General features: G+C 47.5%; 2 protein-coding genes across 15 annotated transcripts in view; one reads left to right on the top strand and one right to left on the bottom strand.

Moving 5' to 3' along the window:
- The window catches only part of Baz2a (bromodomain adjacent to zinc finger domain 2A), a 40,955-nt gene extending 23,358 nt beyond the window's left edge, over positions 1 to 17,597 (top strand). For 4 of the 6 annotated variants that reach the window (XM_041664394.1, XM_041664419.1, XM_041664424.1 and 1 more), the window contains 25 exons: positions 21 to 239; positions 1,062 to 1,451; positions 2,007 to 2,067; positions 3,424 to 3,532; positions 3,655 to 3,756; positions 3,904 to 4,114; positions 5,762 to 5,862; positions 6,110 to 6,232; positions 6,472 to 6,705; positions 6,830 to 7,084; positions 8,058 to 8,272; positions 8,562 to 8,636; positions 8,820 to 8,994; positions 9,090 to 9,149; positions 9,333 to 9,477; positions 10,882 to 11,501; positions 11,628 to 11,850; positions 11,967 to 12,122; positions 12,217 to 12,368; positions 12,851 to 13,140; positions 13,222 to 13,354; positions 13,465 to 13,611; positions 14,352 to 14,578; positions 14,664 to 14,807; positions 14,904 to 17,597. In XM_041664394.1, the coding sequence (XP_041520328.1) occupies positions 21 to 239; positions 1,062 to 1,451; positions 2,007 to 2,067; positions 3,424 to 3,532; positions 3,655 to 3,756; positions 3,904 to 4,114; positions 5,762 to 5,862; positions 6,110 to 6,232; positions 6,472 to 6,705; positions 6,830 to 7,084; positions 8,058 to 8,272; positions 8,562 to 8,636; positions 8,820 to 8,994; positions 9,090 to 9,149; positions 9,333 to 9,477; positions 10,882 to 11,501; positions 11,628 to 11,850; positions 11,967 to 12,122; positions 12,217 to 12,368; positions 12,851 to 13,140; positions 13,222 to 13,354; positions 13,465 to 13,611; positions 14,352 to 14,578; positions 14,664 to 14,807; positions 14,904 to 15,069 (4,733 nt within the window). In that variant the 3' untranslated portion in view covers positions 15,070 to 17,597. The remainder of the gene's footprint in view (positions 1 to 20; positions 240 to 1,061; positions 1,452 to 2,006; positions 2,068 to 3,423; positions 3,533 to 3,654; positions 3,757 to 3,903; positions 4,115 to 5,761; positions 5,863 to 6,109; positions 6,233 to 6,471; positions 6,706 to 6,829; positions 7,085 to 8,057; positions 8,273 to 8,561; positions 8,637 to 8,819; positions 8,995 to 9,089; positions 9,150 to 9,332; positions 9,478 to 10,881; positions 11,502 to 11,627; positions 11,851 to 11,966; positions 12,123 to 12,216; positions 12,369 to 12,850; positions 13,141 to 13,221; positions 13,355 to 13,464; positions 13,612 to 14,351; positions 14,579 to 14,663; positions 14,808 to 14,903) is intronic. The other 2 variants (XM_041664402.1, XM_041664431.1) reach the window with 2 other exon arrangements.
- Positions 17,598 to 17,783: 186 nt separating this feature from the next.
- Rbms2 (RNA binding motif single stranded interacting protein 2) overlaps positions 17,784 to 23,587 on the bottom strand; it is a 63,954-nt gene continuing 58,150 nt past the window's right edge. For 3 of the 9 annotated variants that reach the window (XM_041664513.1, XM_041664503.1, XM_041664459.1), the window contains 5 exons: positions 23,258 to 23,335; positions 22,669 to 22,779; positions 21,924 to 22,004; positions 21,519 to 21,603; positions 17,784 to 21,328 (listed from right to left, as the gene is read on the bottom strand). In XM_041664513.1, coding sequence (XP_041520447.1) covers positions 21,523 to 21,603; positions 21,924 to 22,004; positions 22,669 to 22,779; positions 23,258 to 23,335 — 351 coding nt within the window. In that variant the 3' untranslated portion in view covers positions 17,784 to 21,328; positions 21,519 to 21,522. Of the gene's footprint in view, positions 21,329 to 21,362; positions 21,415 to 21,518; positions 21,604 to 21,923; positions 22,005 to 22,668; positions 22,780 to 23,257; positions 23,336 to 23,587 lie in introns of those variants that run through there. The other 6 variants (XR_005975634.1, XR_005975632.1, XR_005975631.1 and 3 more) reach the window with 6 other exon arrangements.

The raw sequence follows: 23,587 nt of genomic DNA on the forward strand, positions 1-23,587 counted from the left end.
CTTTTCGCCCCCATATGCAGAGCCAGTGAGTGGAGGACTTTATGGGATAGATGACACAGCATTGATGGGTGCAGAAGACAAGCTGCCTCTGGAGGACAGCCCTGTGATCTCTGCTCTCGACTGCCCTTCTCTCAATAATGCTGCTGCCTTCAGTCTCCTCGCAGATGACAGCCAAACGGCAGCCTCTCTCTTTGTCAGCCCCACCTCTCCACCTGTCTTAGGGGAGTCTGTCCTACAAGGTGAGTGAGGAGAGGTAGGAGAAATAAAAAAGTCTTCCCTTGCAAAACAGTGCATGTGTTCCATAGCTAAGCCCTTAACATGGGAAGTGTGTACCGCTGTCGTGCTGACAGACTATGAGATGCTGTCTAGTGGGAATAAAAAAGCATCCATTGTACTTTGACCTCTGCCTTCTGTGGAAACATGAAGGACTTAGGAGTTGTCAAAGAAAAGATGGCCAGAGGCCTTTCTATCTTGAGGAGAAACTGTTTCTCTCTTCATTGGTGAACATGACCATCACCAGTTTTACCTTTTAACTTCAGAGATGTTTGGGGTAGGGAAAGAGCCAGCACTGTTTTGGTTTTGTTTTGTTTTTTTGTGGTTTTTTGAGACAGGGTTTCGCTGTAGCTTTAGAGCCTGTCTTGGAACTAGCTCCAGGCTGGCCTTGAACTCACAGAGATCCGCCTTCCTCTGCCTCCTGAGTGCTGGGATTAAAGGCATCTGCCACCACCACCCAGCTAGCACTGCTTTTTTAAATTTAATTTTATGTGTATGAGTGTTCCTGTATGTATATCTATGCACTGTTTGTGTAGTGCCCTTGGAGGCCAGAAGAGGGTTTCAAACCTCTTGGGATTGGCGGTACAGAAGGGCAACACCATGTGGATGCTAGAAATCAAACAGTGGCCCTCTGAAAGGGCAGCCAGTGAGCCACAGCTCCAGTCCCTAGAGCTACTGTTCTTTTTTCACTAAAAGCCTTTAAGATAACTGTGTTTACCGTAGTGTAGGCTTGATTGAATAAACTCTTCTACCATTTTCTTTGACTGATATTATGCTTTGGATTTTAGATAACAGCTTTGACCTGAATAATGGCAGTGACTCTGAACAGGAAGAAATGGGGCCTGAGTCTTCAGACTTCCCACATCCCCTGACTGAGCCAGCCCCTGACCAGCCACCTACTGTTGAGCTACATCCAGCAGCCTCCCCAGCAGCCTCTCCGGCAGCCTCCTCTCTTGTCCCTCCTACGATCTTCCCAGCAGTGTCTCCAGCTCCTTCCCCTGCCCTCCCAGCAGCCTCTTTGACAGCTCCAGTGACTTCTCCTCAAGCTTGCCGTGCTCCTTCTCCAGCACCCGCCTTCCAGACAGTTTCCCAAGCAAGTGAAGACAGGACCAGCATTCCAGAAGCTTCTGCTGGTTTAGAGGAGACCACTGGAGAAGCTGTCACAGTTTCTGGTAGTGGTAAGTGTCCAGATTCTGTTTTGTCCCTGCCTGATTTCTACAATTTTTTTTTTCTTTCTGAGAGAGAGTTTCTCTGTAGCAATGGAGCCTGTCCTGAACTAGCTCTTGTAGATCAGGCTAGCCTTGAACTCACAGAGATCCACCTGCCTCTGCCTCCTGAGCGCTGGGATTAAAGGCACCACCACTGCCTGGCCTGTACAAAAGTTTTATGTCACATGCTGCATCTATCCCTCCTATTAACCTGTAATTTTATTTTCAGCACTCAGGAGGCAGAGACAGGCAGATCTCTGTGAGTTCAAGGCCAGCCTGATCTACAAGAGCTAGTTCCAGGACAGACTCAAACTACAGAGAAACCCTGTTTTCAAAAACAAACAAACAAACAAACAAAAAGTTTGTTTGCGACAGGATCTTATGTAGCTTTGGCTGGTCTTTATGTAGACTAAGCTGGCCTCCAGTTCACAGAGCTCTGCATGCTACATCCTCCCAAGTGCTGTGTCAACCAGCTCAGCTCTATTCTGTAAGCTGCTTGACCTTTATCTCTGGTCTTCCCTCAAGGTGATGTACTTAAGAGACGCATCGCTACCCCAGAAGAAGTTCGTCTTCCCCTCCAACATGGGTAAGTGCTCCAGATTGCCGCATGCATTGACCTTCACAAGCCTAGGAATGACTCTTAGATGTAGGATAGTTGGGAATAGAGTACAGGACAGTGAGGAGGGTGTACAGTCCCTGAAGTTGGAGTCGCAGGCTGTTGTGAAGCCACCGGTGTGGATGTTGAGTCTTCTGGCAGAGCAGTGGGTGTGCTTAACTGCTGGACTGTTCTCTAGACCAATTTCCTCTTTCTTACTTCTTTCTTTGGGTGATTTTTTTGGTTTTTCGAGACAGGGTTTCTCTGTGGCTTTGGAGCCTGTCCTGGAACTAGCTCTGTAGACCAGGCTGGTCTCGAACTCACAGAGATCCGCCTGCCTCTGCCTCCCGAGTGCTGGGATTAAAGGCGTGCGCCACCATCGCCCGGCTCTTTGGGTGATTTTTGAGAAAAGATTTCTCTGTGTAGTCCTAGCTGTCCTGGAACTCACTCTGTAGACCAGGCTGGCCTCAAACTCACAGAGATCCATCTGTCCCTACCTCCCGGGTGCTAGGATTAAAGGTGTGCACCACCACCTCCTGGCTACAATTTTCCCTTTCTTAGGGTCTGTCTTCCCTCATAAATAAATTCTTTACTCATCTGGTTACTTGGTCTTGATCAAAGATCCTTTTCCAAGCTAAGGCTCAAGTATCCAGAGTAGCTAGACAAAACTGTTTTCAAAGAGAGGGATAGCAGTGTGGAAGAGAGACTTTCTACCAGTGAATTGGGTGGTTTTGTGATGTAATAGTTTCTGTTTTATTGCTCTCTGGAGAGCTAAGCTCTGGAACGGTAACTATGTAATGACCAAACCAGTTATCATCGAAGACCTTCTAGAAATAACTGTCTTTCTTCCTAATTTCACCACAACCACTCTGGTCTACTGGCTGTCACCAAGTCTTAGTACTAATGCAACATTGGCGATGAGGATAAGGCTGGCTGTCATAATCTACTGCTCAGATCATAGCTACTGACTAAACCTGCCCTACTTAGGTCATGGCATCAGCTTCCAGTTTATTCTTACACTTTCCTCTGCACCTGAGCCAGGGCTATTAAGAGTTTCTAGCTGCTCATTTCAGTAGCTTCATAAAAAGGAGGGGTAGAGATCTTTGTGCATAGCTGCCATTTGGTGTATTGTTTTCTTCCTGAAGTATTTGCTTAAGCAATGTGAGCCTGTTTGTCAAGCTCATGTGCTGTGCTGTTTCTGTATGTAGGACTGTCTGTAGGTCGACATGTATGCAGGGCTAGTGAGACAGATGGAGAGGGCATCTGCTCAGTGGGCTTGACTCCTGGGTGGCATGGGAGTGGGTAGGGGTGTGACCTGGTGGCAGGGCCCATGTGCTTCTCTGGCAGGTGGCGGAGGGAAGTGCGCATCAAGAAGGGCTGCCATCGGTGGCAGGGGGAGACTTGGTATTATGGCCCCTGTGGGAAGAGAATGAAACAGTTTCCGGAAGTTATCAAGGTAACAGCATTTGTAGCTTTTAAAGGACTTTTTCTGGCGTCGCCTGTTCTGAGACCTATTCTGGTTGTGTTATAGCTGACATGGTAGGGCTATGGCTTTACTAATGTCACTTTTCCTCTCAGTACCTGAGCCGAAATGTGGTACACAGTGTCCGCCGTGAGCACTTCAGCTTCAGTCCCCGCATGCCTGTTGGAGATTTCTTTGAAGAAAGAGACACACCAGAGGTGCTGACCCAAGGGTTAAATAGTTGGGGAACAAATTATAGCTTCTTTTCGTATAATTTGGCAGCTCAAAGAGTCTGGGGTAGTTTAGAGGGCTTAGCGACCTGCACTGATTGTCTCCTTTCAACACCAGTGTCCTTGTTCCTGTAGGGCTTGCAGTGGGTCCAGTTATCCGCAGAGGAGATTCCTTCCAGAATTCAAGCAATTACTGGCAAACGAGGCCGACCTCGAAATAATGAGAAGGCCAAGAACAAGGAAGTTCCAAAAGTGAAGCGGGGCCGAGGTCGACCACCAAAGGTCAAAATTCCTGAGCTATTGAATAAAACAGACAACCGACTTCCAAAGAAACTGGAAACCCAAGGTACAGTATTACTTGTAGCTCAGGTATTCTGCTCCCTCCACAAGGTATTTAAAATGTTGCTGAATTGCAGTTGGTACCTGGGTTTCCCAAAAGGGACGGACACCTGGAAAGATGAATCTAAATTCGTTCTCCCCTTAGAAGGTATGATCGGAATCCTAGCATTTGCTACACTTTTTCCAGGCAACTTCTTCCTTTGAGCTACTTTTACTAGTAAAGCCTTGGGCTGTCCCCAGATAGAGTAATGCCAACAGAGAAGAGTTCCATCTTTTCCTGTTCATCTTCCAGCTCCTTGCATATACTAATTGCATTCATGCAGTTGCCATCGTTTTTGTTGTAGGGACCTAAATCCAAAAGATAATTGACATACTATTTTAGTCAGATGGGTAAATGGGAAAGTGTCTGTGATGTTTTCATTTGCTGCGGAGGGAGTTGTTTTGAGACAGTGTAATCCTCACTGTCCTGGAACTTGGGCTATGGACCAGACTGTCCTTGAACTCATAGAAATCCGCCTGTTTCTACCTCCCCCGTGCTGGGATTAAAGGCATCTGCCATCACCACCCAGTGAAAATGTCTAATTTTCTAAGTATGCATTGCATGTACAGTGTGCAGAAGATGAAATAGTCTTGTTAATTCCATTCAGAGTTCCAGCTCTGCTATCGTCTATATCTTTTCCCCAATCCTAGGACTTTGCTCTTGCCTAGCAGGTACTTTACCAGAGTTAAAACCCCAAACGCAGTGTATTTCCCATGTTTTACACATAGGCATTACTTGTGTGCCTGGTGCCTGTGAAGGTCATAAGAAGGTGTTGGATCCCCTAGAAATAGAATTGTAGATCGTTGTAAGCTGTCATGAGTGCTGGGAACTGAACGCAGGTCCTCTGCAAAAGCAGTGAGAACTCCTAACCACTGAGCATCTCTCCAGCCCCATATCTCACTTTAATAAAAGCTTTAAGTGACTTATTTGCCCATGATACTGTAGAAGGTTGCTATAAAAATGTATGATGATGTTTCTGTACCACAAAGGAACGAATAGGTACTATTATGTCAAAATATCAATTAAAAATGAGGTATTTGCAGATTTCTACTTTGATTTAGATCTTTCAGTGGAATGAGCTGTGGAAGCTGAACGTGAGCACTGGCTTTGACAGTGTTAAGTTGTTATTCTTCTCTTTCTTGTACACACTGGGTTGCCAGTGTTACAAATCAATACCGTCTTTCCTGACAGTTTAGATTCCTGTTTCCTTTCTCAGCCCTCTTTCACTAAAATCAGGCCATGTACATCAGTCTGAGCATTGCTACCCTTGCTCCATAGCCTGGGAAAGAGACAGATCATAAAGGCACTCTGCAGTTGTAGCCTCTTCCATCAGTTGGACCACTTCCAAAGCAGTTCAGGTGGAGTCAGCCTGTGGCTTCTGGGCTGCTGATGCTGTTTGAGCGCTTTGTACAACTACCTGAGCAGGTGCCTCTCTGACTCTATCTCTTGAATGTTTTATTATGTCTATTCAGAAAACAAGCCAAAAGCAAAACAAAATAAAATTTGTTCATGAAGCCGCATGAGAAGCCAGCTTTGTAATAGGCATGTGCTGCCATAGATGCCAAGCATGTTTTTCTACCTCACCTCTTTCCTGTTTCCTTCCTGTCTTTATAGAACCACTGAATGAGGAGGATAAAGCAAAGATGAGTAAAAGCAAAAAGAAGATGAGGCAGAAGATACAGCGGGGAGAGAGTCAGACTGCTGTCCAAGGGCAGGTGAGGAGGGGCAACAGTGGCTAATTTTCTATAACCAGCTTCATATTTTCTTCCATCCCCATTTCTCACCATCAGTAGAGCAGCACACATTCATTAAATGAAATTTCTTGGGCTTGATTTAGAAAAGTGGGCTTGTTCAAGAAAAATAGGGTATCTCTAGAGTGAGAGAATTGATCCATTGCCAATCCCTCATCATCCCATCTCTCACCTCTCCTCCCCAGCACCCTTTTCTGTTTTTGAATCCTAGCCCAAGCAGAGGTGCTTTCAGAGTTTGAGGAGAAATGACTTCCCTTATGGTTTACAGGCCAGAAACAAGAGGAAACAAGATACCAAGAACTTAAGGCAGAAGGACACTAAGAAGAAACTCAAGGTACATATGAATATATGTCCCAAGGTTAATTTCTTTTTTTAGGGTGCATTGTACATGCTAGACAGATATACTACCACAGAGCTAAATTCCTATCTCAAGTCTGATTTTGAAGCCACCACAGAGATTTTCCAAACAGTGTCATAGATGTATTTTGTTTGGACTCTTGGTTGGGAGGGACTAAGACCAGGCCTGGTGAGACAGGTATCTATGACTCTTGTTCCTCTCTCCTGGGTGGGTAGGCTGAGAAAGAAAAGATGAAGACAAAGCAGGAAAGACTGAAGGACAAAGTAAAGAGGGAAAAGAAAGAAAAGGTGAAAGTGAAGGTAAAGGAAGAGGTGGCCAAAGCCAAACCAGTCTGTAAAGCAGAGAAGACCCTTGCCACACAGAGGCGTCTGGAGGAACGGCAGAGGCAACAGGTTATCTTGGAGGAGATGAAGAAGCCCACGGAGGATATGTGTCTGGCTGATCACCAGGTATTAGGGGTCATGGATGGGCCAGTTCTGAGGACAGTTGTATTAACAGAAGGAGCTCTGAGTAGCCAGATGAGTGCCTGTTGGTAATCTAACAGAATGCTCTCTCACTCACTTCTTTCTCCAGCCCCTGCCTGACTTCACGCGCATCCCTGGTTTGACATTGTCCAGTAGGGCTTTCTCAGACTGCTTGACCATCATGGAGTTCCTGCACAGTTTTGGCAAAGTGTTAGGCTTTGACCTTACCAAAGATGTCCCTAGTCTGGGAGTCCTGCAGGAAGGTCTCTTGTGTCAAGGGGACAGCCTGGGCAAAGTGCAAGACCTGCTGGTGCGGCTGCTGAAGGCTGCACTCCACGACCCTGGTCTGCCCTCCCACTGTCAGGTGAGCTTTGCTTTCTCTCTGAGAACATTGAACAGTGGCCCCTCCTCCAGCCCAGAGCAATGGGGATGTGGCTCCTTCCTGTTTCTGGTTGTTTGTGCTTCATTTGTTCTTTTCTCTGTCTTTCATCTTTTTCTAGTAACTATTTTCCATAATTGTCCTTATTTTATTTTCCGTGGATAGGAGTGTTTTGCCTGCCTTTCTGTGTACCTGGTGTCCACATGTGTGTCTGGTTCACACAAGGACCAGAAGAGGGTGTTGTCTCTTATAACTGGAGTTCGTGTTGTGAGCCACCATGTGAGCTCTGGGAACTGAACCCGGGTTCTCTGGAAAAGCAGCCAGTTCTCTTAACTGATGGGCCATCTCTGCAGCCCCATGACCTGGCAGTTTTCATTGTTTTTCTCTTTTTTTCACAAAAATATCTTTTAGCTGTGTGTATGACGTACACCTTTAGCCTTAGCACCTGGGAGGGAGAGGCAGACAGACCTCCTTGAGTCTGCTCTGTATAGCAAGCTTTAGGCCAGTCAGGATTACATTTTTTTTAAGATTTATTTTTATTTTATGTGAATAAATGTTTGACTGCATGCATGTATGTATGTGTATCAAGTGTGCCTGGTGACCCCAGAGACCTGAAGATAGGGTTGAGTCCCATGTAATTGGATTATGGATGGTTCTGAACCCTGTGTCCTTTCAAGAGGAATAGCCATCTCTCCAACTGTAAATTATTTAAATTTGCATTTAGGGTGTGTATGTGCACGTGTGCATGTCTGTGGTCAGAGGACAACTTACGGGGAGTCAGTTCTCCTTCCACCACGTGCTAGGAATTGAACTCAGTTTTTCAGACTTAGCGGCAAGTTGACCTCGTTCATTTTTTTCTCTTAGAGTTTTATCTTAACCCTGTAGTTCTCTCCCAGGTTCACCCAGCTTGAGTTGTCCTGTTGCCCTTCTCATTCCCATTATGCTTTCTTTCAAATAGTCCCTAAAGATCCTGGGGGAGAAGGTGTCTGAGATTCCACTGACCAGAGACAATGTGTCTGAGATACTCCGCTGCTTCCTCATGGCATATAGAGTGGAGCCAGCCTTCTGTGACAGTCTGCGCACCCAGCCTTTTCAGGCCCAGCCACCCCAACAGAAGGCTGCTGTCCTAGCCTTCCTTGTACATGAGCTCAATGGCTCCACCATCATCATCAAGTGAGGAGCTTGGGGGGTAGTAGTTAATCCTGTAGCTTGTGTAGGAGTGGGTGGGGGAGGGGCTCAGCGCTCCCCAAGTTCCAGGGTAATGTGTCCATTGCTCTTTTCTGAGGATGCTGGGGTGACTTGAGATAGAATCTCAGACCCTCCCTTTCCTGGGAGAATGTAAGGCTTCCCATTGTCATTCCTGCAGTCTGTGTACAGACAGAAGTCCCTGTTGTAATGCTTTATCTTTCTTTTCTTTCTGCTGCCACGTCTCCCTCAAAAATCATCTGCTGTTGCTCTGCAGTGAGATTGACAAGACGCTGGAGAATATGTCTAGCTACAGGAAAAACAAATGGATTGTTGAAGGCCGACTCCGGAGGTAGGGACAGGACAGAGTGGAGCCCAGATAGAGAATGAGACATAGCCAGGATGTTGTCTGGATGTGATGCCCTTCTTTGGTTGGCACCTTGCCAGGGTTCTAAAAAATGTACAGTTAACGTGTTTCTTTTTTGGCATTATGTTCTTCACCATAGTCTTTCTCCCCTAATCTCTGTATTTCAAGACTGAAAACTGCTCTGGCCAAACGAACTGGGCGGCCTGAGGTTATGATGGAATGGCCAGAAGAAGGCCTGGGACGAAGGCGCAGTTCTCGGATCATGGAAGAAACCAGTGGCATAGAAGAGGAGGAAGAGGAGGAAACTATAGTCCATGGCCGCAGAGCTCGAAGAGATGGAGAGGTACTGACCCAACAAAAGGAAGGTGGGGGTTAGAAAGCATTCCTTCGGAGATCTGGTAACCTCCCTACTCTCAATGTCTGTTTGCTTCTGCCCAGATTGACATTGCAGCATCCAGCATTCCAGAGTTAGAGCGCCAGATAGAAAAACTCAGTAAGGTATTGCGTTTTTAATCTCCTAAAAGTTGGAAATATGAGTTGGGCAAGAACTGTTCCCTTGTTTAGAATTTTATCTATCATATAGGGAAGTTGATAAGCCTCAGTTCTCTCCTGTATATTAAAATCTTTCATGCCATTCTGAAAATGTTTTTATTCATCTTCTTTTTCTAATTTCCTACCCAGCGTCAGCTCTTCTTTAGAAAAAAGCTGCTTCACTCATCCCAGATGCTTCGAGCAGTCTCTTTGGGTCAGGACCGCTACAGACGCCACTACTGGGTATTGCCCTGTCTGGCTGGTATCTTTGTAGAAGGATCAGAGGAGAACATAGGTAGGTGTATCTGTGGACACTTGAATTCTGAGTTCCAGTAAAAAAAAAAAGTAAATGCTTTTGTTTTCTTCTGCCCAGTACTCCTGAGCTTTAGTTTTCTGATGCAGTGGAGTTTATTAAGAGCACGGGTTCTAGAGTAAAACTGCTTGTCAGATGTATGCTTCAGTTTCTTCATTTGTAAACTGTGTACTTCATAAGACAACCGAGAAGTAGAGCTGAAGGCGGGCACAGTGGTTAAGAGCATGCGCTGGTCTTTCAGAGGACCTGAGTCGCAGTGCCTGAACCCATGCCCCACGATTCACAGCCTACATGTAACTTCAAGGAATACATACATATACATAATTAAAGTTTTTCAATGACTACTAAGAATTAAAATGTGTAGGCCAAGTGTGGTGGCGCACTCCTTTAATCCCAGCACTCAGGAGGCAAGTGGATCTCTGTGAGTTCGAGGCTAGCCTGGTCTACAGAGTTAAGTTCTAGGACAGCCAGGGCTTTTACACAGAGAAACCCTGTCTTGAATAACCAAAAAGGAAAGAAAAAGAAAATCTTACTGGGAGGCAAGGGCCAGTCAGTCTCTTGAGACAAGGCCAATGTAGTCTATGTAGTGAGTTTAAGGCCTGCAAGGGCTACATAGATTCTGTCTTAAAAACAAGATTTCTGGGCCGGGCGATGGTGGCGCACGCCTTTAATCCCAGCACTCGGGAGGCAGAGGCAGGCGGATCTCTGTGAGTTCGAGACCAGCCTGGTCTACAAGAGCTAGTTCCAGGACAGGCTCCAAAACCACAGAGAAACCCTGTCTCGAAAAACCAAAAAAAAAAAAAAACAAAACAAGATTTCTGGGGCTGGAGAGATGGTTCACCGGTTAAGAGCACTGCCAGCTCTTCCAAAGGTTCTGACTGAGTTCAATTCCCAGCAACCACATGGTGGCTCACAACCATCTGTAATGAGGTCTGGTGCCCTCTTTTGGCCCTCAGGCATACGCACAGAATATTGTTTACATAATAAATAAATAAATAAATAAATATTAAAAAAGTATGAATTTAACAAAAAACAAGATTTTTTCCTCAGGTACTTTGATCCTTGACATAAGCTGTTAGCCAGTAGAATCTTAAATAGATTTTTTTTTTTTTTTTTCGAGACAGGGTTTCTCTGTGGCTTTGGAGCCTGTCCTGGAACTAGCTCTGTAGACCAGGCTGGTCTCGAACTCACAGAGATCCGCCTGCCTCTGCCTCCCGAGTGCTGGGATTAAAGGCATGCGCCACCACTGCCTGGCTCTTAAATAGATTTTAAAAAGCAAGTATGTTCTGTGTTTAGAATGTGTCTCATTCTTTTCCAGTATACGTGTGTGTGTGTACACATTATACAGCTGTTCGTCTTTTTAAAAAAGCTTTTTTCTTATTACAGTTACTGAAGATGGAATAAAGCAGGAAGCTGAGTACTTGACGGAAGCAGTCACTTCGCCACCCTGTTCTGCCCCAGTCTCTGTAAAGAGAGAGTTAACTGGCTCCAACCCCTCTGCTTCTCCTGCCCGCGCCCGAGGCCGACCTCGAAAGTCTAAGCCTGGGTCTATGCAGCCTAGGCACCCTAAGTCCGCTATTGGAGAACATGATTCAGAACAATCCCAGGATCAAGTTCAGCCAGAATCTCAGCCCCATCCTCAGTCCCAGCCCCCACCAAATAATGGGTTCCTAGAGCCAGAAGGCTCCCCTCTGTCTCTGGGTCAGAGCCAGCATGACCTTAGCCAGTCTGCCTTCCTGTCTTGGCTGAGCCAGACTCAGAGCCACAATTCCCTATTGAGCAGCTCAGTCCTCACGCCTGATAGCAGCCCAGGGAAATTAGACCCAGGTCCATCCCAGTCCTTGGAGGAACCTGAGCCTGAGGAGGCAGAATCCTGCCCTGCTCCTCAAGGACCCTGGTTTAACTTCTCAGCCCAGATACCCTGTGATGCTGCCCCTACACCACCCCCTGCACTTTCTGAGGACCAGCCTACTCCCTCCCTCCATCTGCCTGCCGCCTCTAAGCCAGTAAGTAGCCAGAGCAATCTGTTATCTCACCCAGAACTCCCATGTCTGGCTGTGAGACTACAACCTGAAGCTAGGAAACCTGTAGACATAAAGTATCTTCATTCCTTCATGTTTTCTTATTTACAGATGATTACTTCCGGTGCTGCCAATCCTTGTTCTCCAGGGCAGTTCTCTTCCACCCACTTGCCTGGAAGGGGCTCTAAGAGGCCATCAGGAGACTCTGAAGAAATTCCACAGAGTCCCACAGGACTGGGACAACCAAAACGAAGAGGGAGACCTCCTAGCAAGTTCTTCAAGCAGGTGGAGCAGCGTTACTTAAGCCAGCTGACAGCCCAGCCTATCCCCCCTGGTGAGCAAGCTTGGCTAGGATGGGGTAAACAAGGAGGTGATAGCAGTTTCCATTGTGGGCAGTGCGACTCGTGTGGTTTCCACCCCCTGCCCATATACACAACCCTCTGTACACAGAGATGTGCTCTGGCTGGTGGTGGATCCGAGATCCTGAGACACTGGACGTCATGCTGAAGGCACTACATCCCCGAGGCATCAGGGAGAAGGCGCTACACAAACATCTTAGCAAGCACAAGGACTTCTTGCAGGAAGTTTGCTTACAGCCCTTAACTGGTAAATACGAAACCTTGACCTAGCCTGAGCTGGAGTAGCTGCTGTGCACAGGAGCTTGACAGCCCACTCCTCTGCTTTCTCTCTCTCTTCCCAGATCCCATCTTTGAACCTTGTCAGCTGCCTGCCTTGGAAGAAGGAATTATGAGCTGGTCCGCCAAAGAGAAGACTTACGAGACAGACCTGACTGTGCTTCAGTGGGTAGAGGAGCTAGAGCAGCGTGTTGTCCTGTCTGATCTGCAGATTCGGGTACACTGGGGTTGGCACTGGGTAGGGAGCTGTTTACGGGAGGGTTTTGTTTTTGTTTAACTCTCTGTTTTGATTTTTGTGTTGTGAATGTTTTGCTTGCATGTATGTCTGTATAGTGCGTGTGTGGTGCCCTCAGACCAGAAGTGTCAATAGCCTCTGGAGCTGGGCCTTACAGATAGTTCTGAGCCCCGTGTAGTGGGTGCTGGGAATTGAACCTGGGTACCCTGGGAGAGCAACCTGCACTCCTAACTGCTGTGCCCTCTCTCTAGCCCTAGGTTCTGGTTTTTGAAACAAGGTCTCTAGTTCAGACTGGCCTGGGATTCAAGGCATTCTTCTGCCTTGGCCGTCCAGGTGCTGGGATTGCCAACATGAGCCACTACATGTAGCTGCGGGGAGCGTGTCAGGAAGAGCCCTTGAATGACCTACCATGATATGAAGTGTTTCCTTTTACAATGTGTTTTATTCCTCTTTCCCACTGGAAGGGCTGGACATGCCCTAGCCCAGATTCTATCCGAGAAGACTTGGCCTATTGTGAGCATCTCCCTGACTGCCAGGAGGACATCCCCTGGAGAGGACGGGGCAGGGAAGGGGCAGTACCTCAGCGGCAAAACACCAACCCTCTGGACCTTGCTGTGATGCGGCTGGCTGCTCTAGAACAGAATGTAGAGCGGCGTTACTTACGGGAGCCCCTCTGGGCAGCCCATGAGGTGGTAGTAGAGAAGGCCCTGCTGAGCACACCCAACGGCGCCCCAGATGGCACCACTACTGAGATGTGAGTGACTCCTGCTGCCTGTCTCTTAGCCTGGGAGGGCAGAAGTCTTCTTGTTCCTCATCCTAGATTTCCCCCACCCAGATCATATGAGATTACCCCTCGTGTTCGTGTCTGGCGGCAGACACTTGAGAGATGTCGTAGTGCAGCCCAGGTGTGCTTGTGCATGGGCCAGCTGGAACGCTCCATCGCATGGGAGAAGTCTGTCAACAAAGTGGTAAGAGTCTGAAGATGCCTGGAGAACGCTAGAGACAGCTTGGTAAGAGTGGGGTCGGCAAGGGGCAGATGGTTAGGGATTCACTCTGCTTCCTCACAACTTTGGTCTAGACCTGCCTAGTCTGCCGGAAGGGTGACAATGATGAGTTCCTCCTGCTTTGTGATGGATGTGACCGTGGCTGCCACATTTATTGTCATCGGCCCAAGATGGAGGCTGTCCCAGAAGGAGACTGGTTCTGTACTGTCTGTTTGGCACAGGTAAGATTCAACTGTTTGATTTCATTCTTTTTTTTTTTAAGATTTATTTATTTATTTATTTATTTATTTATTTATTTATTATGTATACAACATTCTGCCTCCATGTATGCCCGCAGGCCAGAGGAGGGAGGGCGCCAGATCTCAGTACAGATGGTTGTGAGCCACCATGTGGTTGCTGGGAATTGAACTCAGGACCTCTGGAAGAGCAGCCAGTGCTCTCAACCTCTGAGCCATCTCTCCAGCCCCCCTGATTTCATTCTTAAGCAAGAGTCAGAATTTTTTTTTTTTTTTCATCTTTTTTAGGTTTTTCAAGACAGGGTTTCTCTGTAGCTTTAGAGCGTGTCTTTGAACTAGCTCTTGTAGACCAGGCTGGCCTCGAACTCACAGAGATCCACCTGCCTCTGCCTCCTGGGTGCTGGGATTAAAGGTGTGCGCCACCAACATCCAGCGCCTTTTTTTTTTTTTTTTAACCACCAGTCCCACAGATAATCCCCTACCCTCAGGCTACCCTGGAATGGGCCTCTGAGTCCTTCCTTCTTTGAAGAAATCACTTACATTCTTTAGCCCCAGTCATTTCCTCCATAAAATAGTAATAACCATTCTATTTACTGCCCCTCCCATTGATTACTGAATGAGTTCACATGCTGGCTGATGTGTGAGCATCTAAAGCCACAGTCACTCGTAGGCAGGATTCTGAGGAACAGCACACTGCTGTTCTTACTGTATATGCCTATCCTCAGCAGGTACAGGAAGAATTCTCTCAGAGGCCTGGTTTTCCAAAACGAGGCCAGAAGCGGAAAAGTAGTTTCCCACTGAACATACCGGAGGGTGACAGTCGCCGACGCCGAATGCTATCGAGAAGCCGAGAAAGCCCAGCAATGTCTCGGTGCCCAGAAGATGGACTGTCTCCCTCCAAGAGACGGAGGCTTTCGATGAGAAGCCACCACAGTGATCTCACATTTTGCGAGTGAGTTGATGAATTATAGGGATAGCTGGCTCTGTGTGTTCCAGAAGGACTGGGAGGAATCAGAGTGTGCTTCTTATACTAACAGGATCATCCTGATGGAGATGGAGTCCCATGACGCAGCCTGGCCTTTCCTGGAGCCTGTGAACCCTCGGTTGGTGAGTGGGTACCGGCGCATCATCAAGAACCCTATGGATTTTTCCACCATGCGAGAACGGCTGCTCCGAGGAGGGTAAGAAGATATTGTGTGCGCCTGCTCTCTCTTTTTTTCTTGTTCTCTTTTTCTCAGCTCTTAATAGTTCACAACCCCATTTTCCCCTTGACCCAGGTATACTAGTTCAGAGGAGTTTGCAGCTGATGCCCTTCTGGTTTTTGACAACTGCCAGACCTTCAACGAGGATGACTCTGAAGTGGGCAAGGCTGGGCACATCATGCGCCGCTTCTTCGAGAGCCGCTGGGAGGAATTTTATCAGGGAAAACAGGCCAATCTGTGAGGCAAGGAAGGTGGGGGCCACCTTCTGGTGTGTTTTCCAACCTTCCTAACAAGAACCTGCCATTCTCACCTGCTGACGGCTGCCCTGGGTGGACTCATCAGACAGTGCTGATGTTTGCCTCTGCCCTTGGCAGCACCACATCCTCTTGTCCCTAATCTCCTTTTATCCCTTCCTCCTATTGCTCCTCAAATAAGAGATGTAGAGATGAGGTCCTTTTGGACAGAAAGCCAAAAAAGCAAAAGAATTTTTCCTGGTTTTTTTCCTTGATTAAAATGGAGAGGGGTAAAGAAGTCCCTTCCTCTTCCCGGCTTCCTCCCCTCCCTGTACACGCCCCAGCATCCTGGGGCTATTTAACAATAGCAATAGTTCTAGTGAATGTGTGAAACCGAGAAACACTCTGTACTGTGTGCGGACCCGCAGTGACGGCCAGTAAAGTGGACTTAACTCCCAAGTGTGTCGAGCCGGACACCGGGCCCTGAACATGCTGCTTCCATGTTCAGTTCCTTCCCTGCTTCTTGCTCTCTCTCACATTTTCTCTTCTTCCCCTTCTCCTTGTTTTTACAATTTTTGTCCCACCCAATAATGTAAAACTATCGTGTACGGGTTCTTCTTTTCCCCTTTCCCCTTACGTAGAAAACAAAGTTCAGAGCTCCCTGTCTCTGTGCTCATCTTCCTGCCAATAAGTAACCCTCTAAAATGTTGGATCCTCCTCATGTGCTGAGTTTCTAGCCTTTTCTGAAACTCTGTGACTGGGGAGAGGGCAGGCGGGCAGGTGGGTGCCCTGGGCCTTCCAGCCTCCTTCCCCGCTTCCCAAACCTCCCTCTTGGGAACTCCTCAGGGACAACTACTGCTGAGTCTGAGTGCTGCTCCGAGATGGAGGCCCTCAGAGAGAGGGGGAGAGGTGTGTGTGTGTGTGTGTGTGTGTGTATATGTGTGTGTGTGTGTGTGTGTTGCGTGCCTGCCCTTGCACACAGATGCTGAGCTGTGATTGTGATCCTGTTTTTGTGTAATGGGACCCATTTGTGTTTCCTCGACTATGTTTTATTTTCCCACCTTTGCCGTTCCATACCATCACTTTTTGTCTTTGGGAAAACACAGGAACTATTTCTCTGGGGACAAGGCTGTCCTCGTGGTTATTTCTGTTCCAGCCTCTTCAAACTGTGCAATCTTTAGCAGGAACTCCCTCTCCTCTCAGTAGCTTTGAGTCTTGAGAGTTTCTGGGAGAGGGGTAGAACTGGATCTTTCCTAAACCATGAGTATCTGGGTTTAGTTGTGTTTTCCTTCCTTGCATCTACTTCATATCCCCAGCAGCGGCTCCTGGAGCACAGGATGGGTAGAGAGGAGAGATTCTGGTTCTGCCACTGCCCTGTGTATGACTAAGCCCAGGTTAAGCCCCCAACACTTGAGAGGAAAGCTGCTAACTCCAAGCTATAGCCATGGGCCTCTGGCCCCCTGCTTTCCTGCTCAGCAGAGCCCCTCCCATCAGAAATTACGGGTACTTGCACTGGGGAGGTGGCTGCTGGCTGGCCTAAGCAGAGAGCTGAGGCATCCAAGCAATGTTCCATTGGTGGGGGCGGGGTGCCAGGTGAGGTGGAGTGTTTCTTGTACTCCAGCAGTACTGGGGGTGGGGTAGTGCAGGTTCCTGGGCAGCCCTTACTCCTTTTCACCCTGCCCTCACTCCACTCCCTATTGCCTATTTCTAAAGTCGCCTTTTCTGTCGAAAAACCTCAAAACTTAACTTTATTTGAGATTTTTTTTTTTGCTTTTAAATAAGAGGTGGATTGAAGAATATTTGAATTGACTTTATATTATGCATAAATATTTATATTTTATCTAAATAACTGCGCCGTAACAAACTTTGTGTCAGTCAGATGTTTGGAACTGTTATAATTGGGGATAACTCCCCCCATAGCAAGTTTCCTTTGGCATAAAATGTACTGGAGTCTTTCATTGTTGGAGGTGGAAGGGAGAGTGTGGCCTTCGTTGTCCACTCTGTGCTCCTCTCCAGTTCCAGCTCTTTCCTAGGGACCAGGCACTCGTAAGGCGGGGTGGAGGTCCTAGACTTGATCTGAAGAAGTGGGATAGGGCATGATCAAAGGGGCCATTCCTCACTTTCCTCGTCTTCACTGCCCCTGGAGCTAGGTGGATCTTCTCTATTGACAGAGTATTTGGTAGGGAAAGCAGGTTAAAAATAAAACAACCCACCCCTGCCCTTTGTGTCCCCTCCCCTATCTGGTAACAGCAAGAAACCATCAACACCAACAAGTTTCCATGTTCCTTTTACAACAAAAGGGACTGACTTTTTATATAACCAAATGTGGTGTTTTAGTGACTTTTTGATAATGTACAGTTTTTTGTGAATTTAAATTTATTTCTTTCTATATTTTTAGGACCAATCTCATTTTTAATAAGGTTTAAAAAAGGAAAAAGTGTAGAGAAAAAAAAAACCTCGTTTTTGCCATGTGATGTTCCACAGGTGCGGCTGTAGAAAAGTGCTTGTCATTGAATAAAACCACATTTGATAGAGACTCAAGAAGACTCGTGTTTCTCTCCTGAAGCAGCTTCCCTAAGGCAGAGTGAGTGTGGGGTGGGTCTGACTCCCAGGTTGACTTGTTTTCTGGGCAGAGCAGCCCTATCTAGTGTGGAGCAGACCCTGTGTGCCGTGATGGCAAGAGCAGGCAGATCACCAGTTTTCATTGATAAGACACTATGACCGACTTTTGTGTTTTATTTTAAAAAAGAAAGAAAAAAGATTGAAGTTAGCAAAAGTAAAGCTCTTCCAAATTACAGGGCAGGGATGTTAGAAGTGAGCCGAGGAGAGCGGGCGAGAGGTAGCACTGCAGAAGGGAGGGTGTGAACTACAGGTCTCTGGGTAAAGGGGAAATGTACAAAATGTGTTTTAAGTATAAATTAAACTTCCTCTCCAGGGCGATAAGTGCATCCAGTAGAGTTGTCACCTGCCCCAGAGAGGGGCAGGAGCAGAGACGTCCATACTGGTCCTCTCAGCTCTGTGGCAGCCTCCAGTCTATTCTCTTATTCTCCAAGGTCTTAAGTCTGCTCCAAAGCTGGTGTTCCTGGGGTAACTGGTAATTTGCCCAAGGTGGTCATTGCACAGCCTAGGCCCTGACTCGTCATACAGGGACCGATCTGGAGCGCTCATGCTCACACTAGGAAAGGGAAGACAATCCAGAAGGCAGTTTCGGCTCTTGAACTGAAGAGTTTGCTTTGTTTCAAAGACGAGGGCGGTGAAGGGTTAGGGAGCAGGTGCTGTGCCTGAGCTGAGCTGTAAGACTGAGGTAGTTGAGTGAGGAGAACAGGAGTTGAACAAGCAGATGCCAGTCCGAGAGCCACTGTCACTGCCACATGGAGACCACCTCCAGCAAGGGTCAGCACAGAGCAGAAGAGGCATCCAGAGGTTTTAGCTGTTGAGGAAAGGCTCTGCTGCAGCCTGTCAACTTCAGGACTTCTAATGCGTACAGGCACTTTGAAAGGGCAGGCTGCTCAGAAGTGGAGTGCTTGGTTCACAGAGGAACTGGGAAGAACCGTGTGACAAGGTACAGATTTGATTTGCCTGTATAGACCAACTGTTGTTTATGAGACCGGTCCTGCTCTCTGAGTTCAGGTCTAGAAAAGGCTGGAGTAAGTTTGGACCTGACTCAGCTGTATTGCTCTTGGCTAAGAAGGCTTCACCAGCCTTCAGTGAATGCAGTTCTGACACTTTTCCAGAAAGTGGGAGCATGTCTGGGAGGGAAGGACAGCAGGAACAACAAACTGTCCATATTTATTACTGACAAGAGCTGTTCCCTCTTCAGAGGCACCTAACTTCACACAGGCTGGGCAGTTCTTCAAATCCTTGGCTTAAAAACACTCAAGAATCTCTCCTCATCATTGTCCCACAGTGTCCTAAAGGCCAGTCCATCTACAACGTGGCCCCCAAGCCTGGGAGGGATGCTGGTAACCCTGAGGTGGGTTGGGTAGGCCTGGAGCCTGGTAAAGGATGACACTATCCTAGGACTCCAGTATGTTCTGACTGGAAACAATTTGGGGGTGAGATGTAAAGAGAAAGGTCTGACCTCCATGCCGGCAGGATTCAGGAAGCACTGGGCATGGTGTTGAGAGCCTTGGGTAGTGTGGTGGGGTGCTTCCTGTGGAGCTGTGTCCTGCGGACCATCCCTCTACAGCCCACATCCTTCTTTCCTGTCCCCAGTCACTACTGAGTAATGAGCCAACAAGAGAGGGTGGCAATCACTAAGCAGAATTACACAGTGCCATTAACCACTATAAAAAAAAATTATACGTTACCCTCATTTCCCATGCTCGCACCTGCTCAACCAGAAACACTGGAAGCTAAACAGTACTCACAGAGGAAAACCTCAGAAGGTAATTTAAAAATTTAAAACCATAAGCCGTTCAAGTTGCTTTTAGAGCTACAGAAAAAGAAACAAGTTTTAAGAGGCAGTGACAGAGCAGTGGTGACAGCAGGACCCTACTGGCCCTGGCTATCAGCAGAGCTTCCACTCAGTAGAGTTCTGGGCTTGGTTTGGTTTGGTTTTCCTTAAAGACCACTAACAAGAAAGCTACCTTCTTAGTGTTCTGTCACTGAGGGCTTTAACTGGATATAGCTGACCTTCCTGAGGTTGGAAGCACCAGTGGAAAAAATCTGGTAATTTCATTCTTTTTATTTATTATGTATACAGTGTTCTGCCTGCATGTATGCCTGCAGGCCAGAAGAGGGCACCAAATCACACGTGACCTATGGAAGTGTACCCAGTGCTCCCAACCTCTAAGCCATCTCTAGCCCATACTATGCTCACCACTGCCATGAGCCCTTTATTCCCAGAATGCACTGAAGCACAATCAGACCAGGATTCCCAGTTCTGCAGTATGTACAGCTGCTGCATCAGTAAGCCAGTGTCTCCACCACCACGGTCAACCCTTCCTTCCCTACACAAGCCTCTGAACACACTTCCCTCCCGCTCTCCATTACTTTGTCTAGTGGAGGTGAACCTGGATTTGACAGTTAAAAGACACGCGTTTCAAGGTCTCTCCTGCGGTAAGGAGCTGATGTATTGCCTCTTCCTACCCTAGCACCCTGTTGTCCCTCCACAAGAAGAAAAGTGATTTCTTGTGTTCTGGTTCCTTGGGGAAGGGGTTCAAACACTCCAGGGCTGGGCAGGGTACTGCACAAAGAGCTTGGTCCTTTATCAGGCACGCCCAGCACAGTTAACAGTTCTCACCTTCAGTCCTTCAGACTGCAGACTGCGTTTGGCTTACGCACGTGAGCAAGCCCTGCTGAGACAGCTCCTGCTGAATTTCTAAGCTTTAAAGACTGTTGAGTACACCCATGTGCAGCTGGCACTCCTGATGAACATTACGAGGCTCTGTCCAGGGCTGGGCTGGGGATTTAGCCATTCCAGAAGGCAGGGAAATACTGTCAAAGATGATAGACACGACAACAACCTCATAGGGGCGGAACTTGCACACGGGGGAAGGATGTTTAGAGGGACTGACTGAGCAAGGCCACAAGCAGCAGGGATGGGACTGTGAGACCTGGGATAGAATGAAGACCCTCCAGGAGGCAGAGCAGGCATTCCTGAAGCTGAAGCTGGGCGCCAGTCAGACCCATGTCTGTCGTAGTTATCATCCTTTTGGAACTTGCCACCAAATTTGGTTGTCACGTGTCTGCTTCCCAAAGTCAAAACTCCAGTCTCTTTTTTTCAGAGGAAAGCCACCTCCACTGTCCTTTTCCCAGTCCCACATGAAATTTAAGGCAGATTCATAAGATTAAAAACTGTAAAAAGGCAAAGCAGGCAAGGCTCAGCTGAACGGAAAAGAACAATCTAGACAAGAAGTTAAAAAAGGAAAAAACAGCAGCCAGGCATAGTGGTGCACTCAGGAGATGGAGTGGGTTGGATCCCTGTGAGTTCAAGGCCGGCCTGCCAGGGCTACACAGAGACCCTGTGAACTGAGAGCTTTGCAAAACAAAAACTTTTAGGTCCGCATATTTAAAACACATGACACCTCAGAAATAGTCCATAACTAAACTTGGCAAGCAGGGCTCCTTCATCGATTTTCCAGCACTTTTTTTCTTTTTAAAGAAATCATTTGACAAGCCTTCCTAAGTAATTCCAACATACCCCAACCTCTCTGTGAAGATGGGAGGCAGCTCAGCCAGTGAAGAGCGACATGGTTCCCTAGGCTCCATCAACAAGAAAATAGCCCAAGGCAGGCATGCAGTCTTCTTTTCTCAGGCCCTGGCCTAGGAGGAAATGATGGCCACGTTTAGATCGCCTGTAACCTGGAGTCTGGGATGCATTTCTGTTTAATGAAGATGTAGGCTCTTGCCTAAAGGAGGCAGAAGGTGGAGAGGGTGTGGAGGGGACATGACGAGACCACGCAGCCATCGCCCAGCTCAGCGTAACAGCATGCCCCCAGCTTACAGGTCTTACCTCGTTACTTGCTGAACTGGAAAGGAAAGACCCCATGGTCTGTGGGTGTCTCCACTGCGACTTGACTCTGCTGACCACTGCTCTCCTGTATCACAGCCAAGGAAAGTTACTGATGCATTCCTACGCTCGCCTCCTACTGAAGAAGCCTCACTAATACAGCCAAAGCTGAGTGGCATCCTCAACTCACTCCCCAAATGCAAGTGTGCTCACAGCATCAAGCTAGAAAGAAGGTGAAGTGGTGCTACTTTGGGAAATACATAAACAACTGCTAATTTTCAGAGCATTTAAGCAACTCAAGTCAGCCCTTTCCTCCCACCCCCTAGTGAGGACCAGAATCAGCAATGCTATGAGAAAAAGTGCTTGCTCAGGACAGAAGTCTGCCTCACTGCAAAGAAATGCTCCTACCTCGACAGAAACATTGGAGGAAGGCACAGGAGGGTACTGGGGGATGTAAGCTCCTTGCATAGCAGCGGCCGTTGGCATGAACTGGAATGAAAAGGAACATGGTTCTCAGACACTCAGGAGCTCTGAAAAGCAGAGATTCCTTTAGTGGTGTGTGGACTTCTCACAATGGTCCCGATGATGTTCGAGGACATTGGCCTGGAGACAGGCCTGCTTGCTTTCACTGCTTTCCCAGCTGCTCCATCCCTTTTATTTTTTTAAAAAAAATATTTATTATGTATACAATATTCTGTCTGCGTGTATGCCTGAAGGCCAGAAGAGGGCACCAGACCCCATTACAGAAGGTTGTGAACCACCATGTGGTTGCTGGGAATTGAACTCAGGACCTTTGGAAGAGCAGGCAATGCTCTTAACCTCTCAGCCATCCCTCCAGCCCCATCCCTTCCTTTTAGTATTCTGATGAATTCTAGGAAATGTGCACTGATTCCTGAGCAAATGCACAAATGTTTAGAACTTCTGGGAGGCACCTAGAAGTAGGGAGTAGGGCAGAATGGCTATATTCACAGCTTGTCCTTGAACTTTTAAAAATCTTCCTCAGCCTCCTGGTGCGGGGAATTAGAGGCATTTACCCCAGGTCTGAGTGCGCCTTCACTGACTGAAAGCACAGTTCCATCCTTCGGAAGGACTGGCGCTAGCATTTCACGGGCAGCCTTACTCTGGAGGAGTGATCTTAGAGACAACCCTTTACCGTGCCCAGGCTGCTGAGTGACAGGTGACTCAATTGCTGGGTAAGAGGTCCCATCATGGAGGCATGCTGGAGAGAAAGAGGGTGGTCCATCCCTGGTGTAAGAACTGAGCCCTAGAGGAGGCAACAAAGAAGATGGTTAGGCAGCAGCCTCCCGCAAAGACACCTCAAGCAGCGGCTGATGACAAGCAGGGCCATCTTTTTTTTTTTTTTTTTTTTTTTTTTGGACAGTGTCTCTATGTAGCCCTGGCTATCCTGGAACTCTATCTAGATCAGGCTGGCCTTGAATTCATAAAGTTCTGCGCGTCTCCTCTGCCTCCCAAGTACTGGGATTAAAGGCTTGGGTGAGCAGAAGGAGATGACACATGAACTAGAGAATCATCTGCTACCATTTTCAAGGCCTCAAAATTAAATCCTGGGACAGGAGCAGCACCCTGACCTTCAGTCTGCAGAGACCTTTGTCTAAGAACTCACAGAAGGAGCTTCACAATGCTCTAAGTCAGAACTCACACCCACAGATCCTGTCATCACAGCCCTTTGCTTTCCTTTACATCAAATCATCTCTGGCTTCTGCCCACTTCTCAACACTCACTGAAGGCTGCATGAGGTACGACTGGTGTTGCATCCAGGATGGGTTAGGAACTTGTAGAGGAGATGTCTGGGTCACTCTCTGATATAAGCAAAAACAAATAAAAACATTAACTGCCTAGATTCAGTGCCCAAGAAGTTCAGCAAAGCCCCCACCAACTGACATGTGACATGGTCCTTCAGAACACAAACAAGCTGCTTTTTTTTCCGGGCTATGAATATAGTGATACTTCATTTGTATTTTTTTTTTTTTCGAGACAGGGTTTCTCTGTAGCTTTTTGTTTGTTTTGTTTTGTTTTTCGAGACAGGGTTTCTCTGTGGTTTTGGAGCCTGT

The sequence above is a fragment of the Microtus oregoni genome, unplaced genomic scaffold (genome assembly GCF_018167655.1).
Source record: "Microtus oregoni isolate MIOR12 unplaced genomic scaffold, Mior012 000001F_ref0000356, whole genome shotgun sequence".
NCBI classification, from domain to species: Eukaryota; Metazoa; Chordata; class Mammalia; order Rodentia; family Cricetidae; genus Microtus; species Microtus oregoni.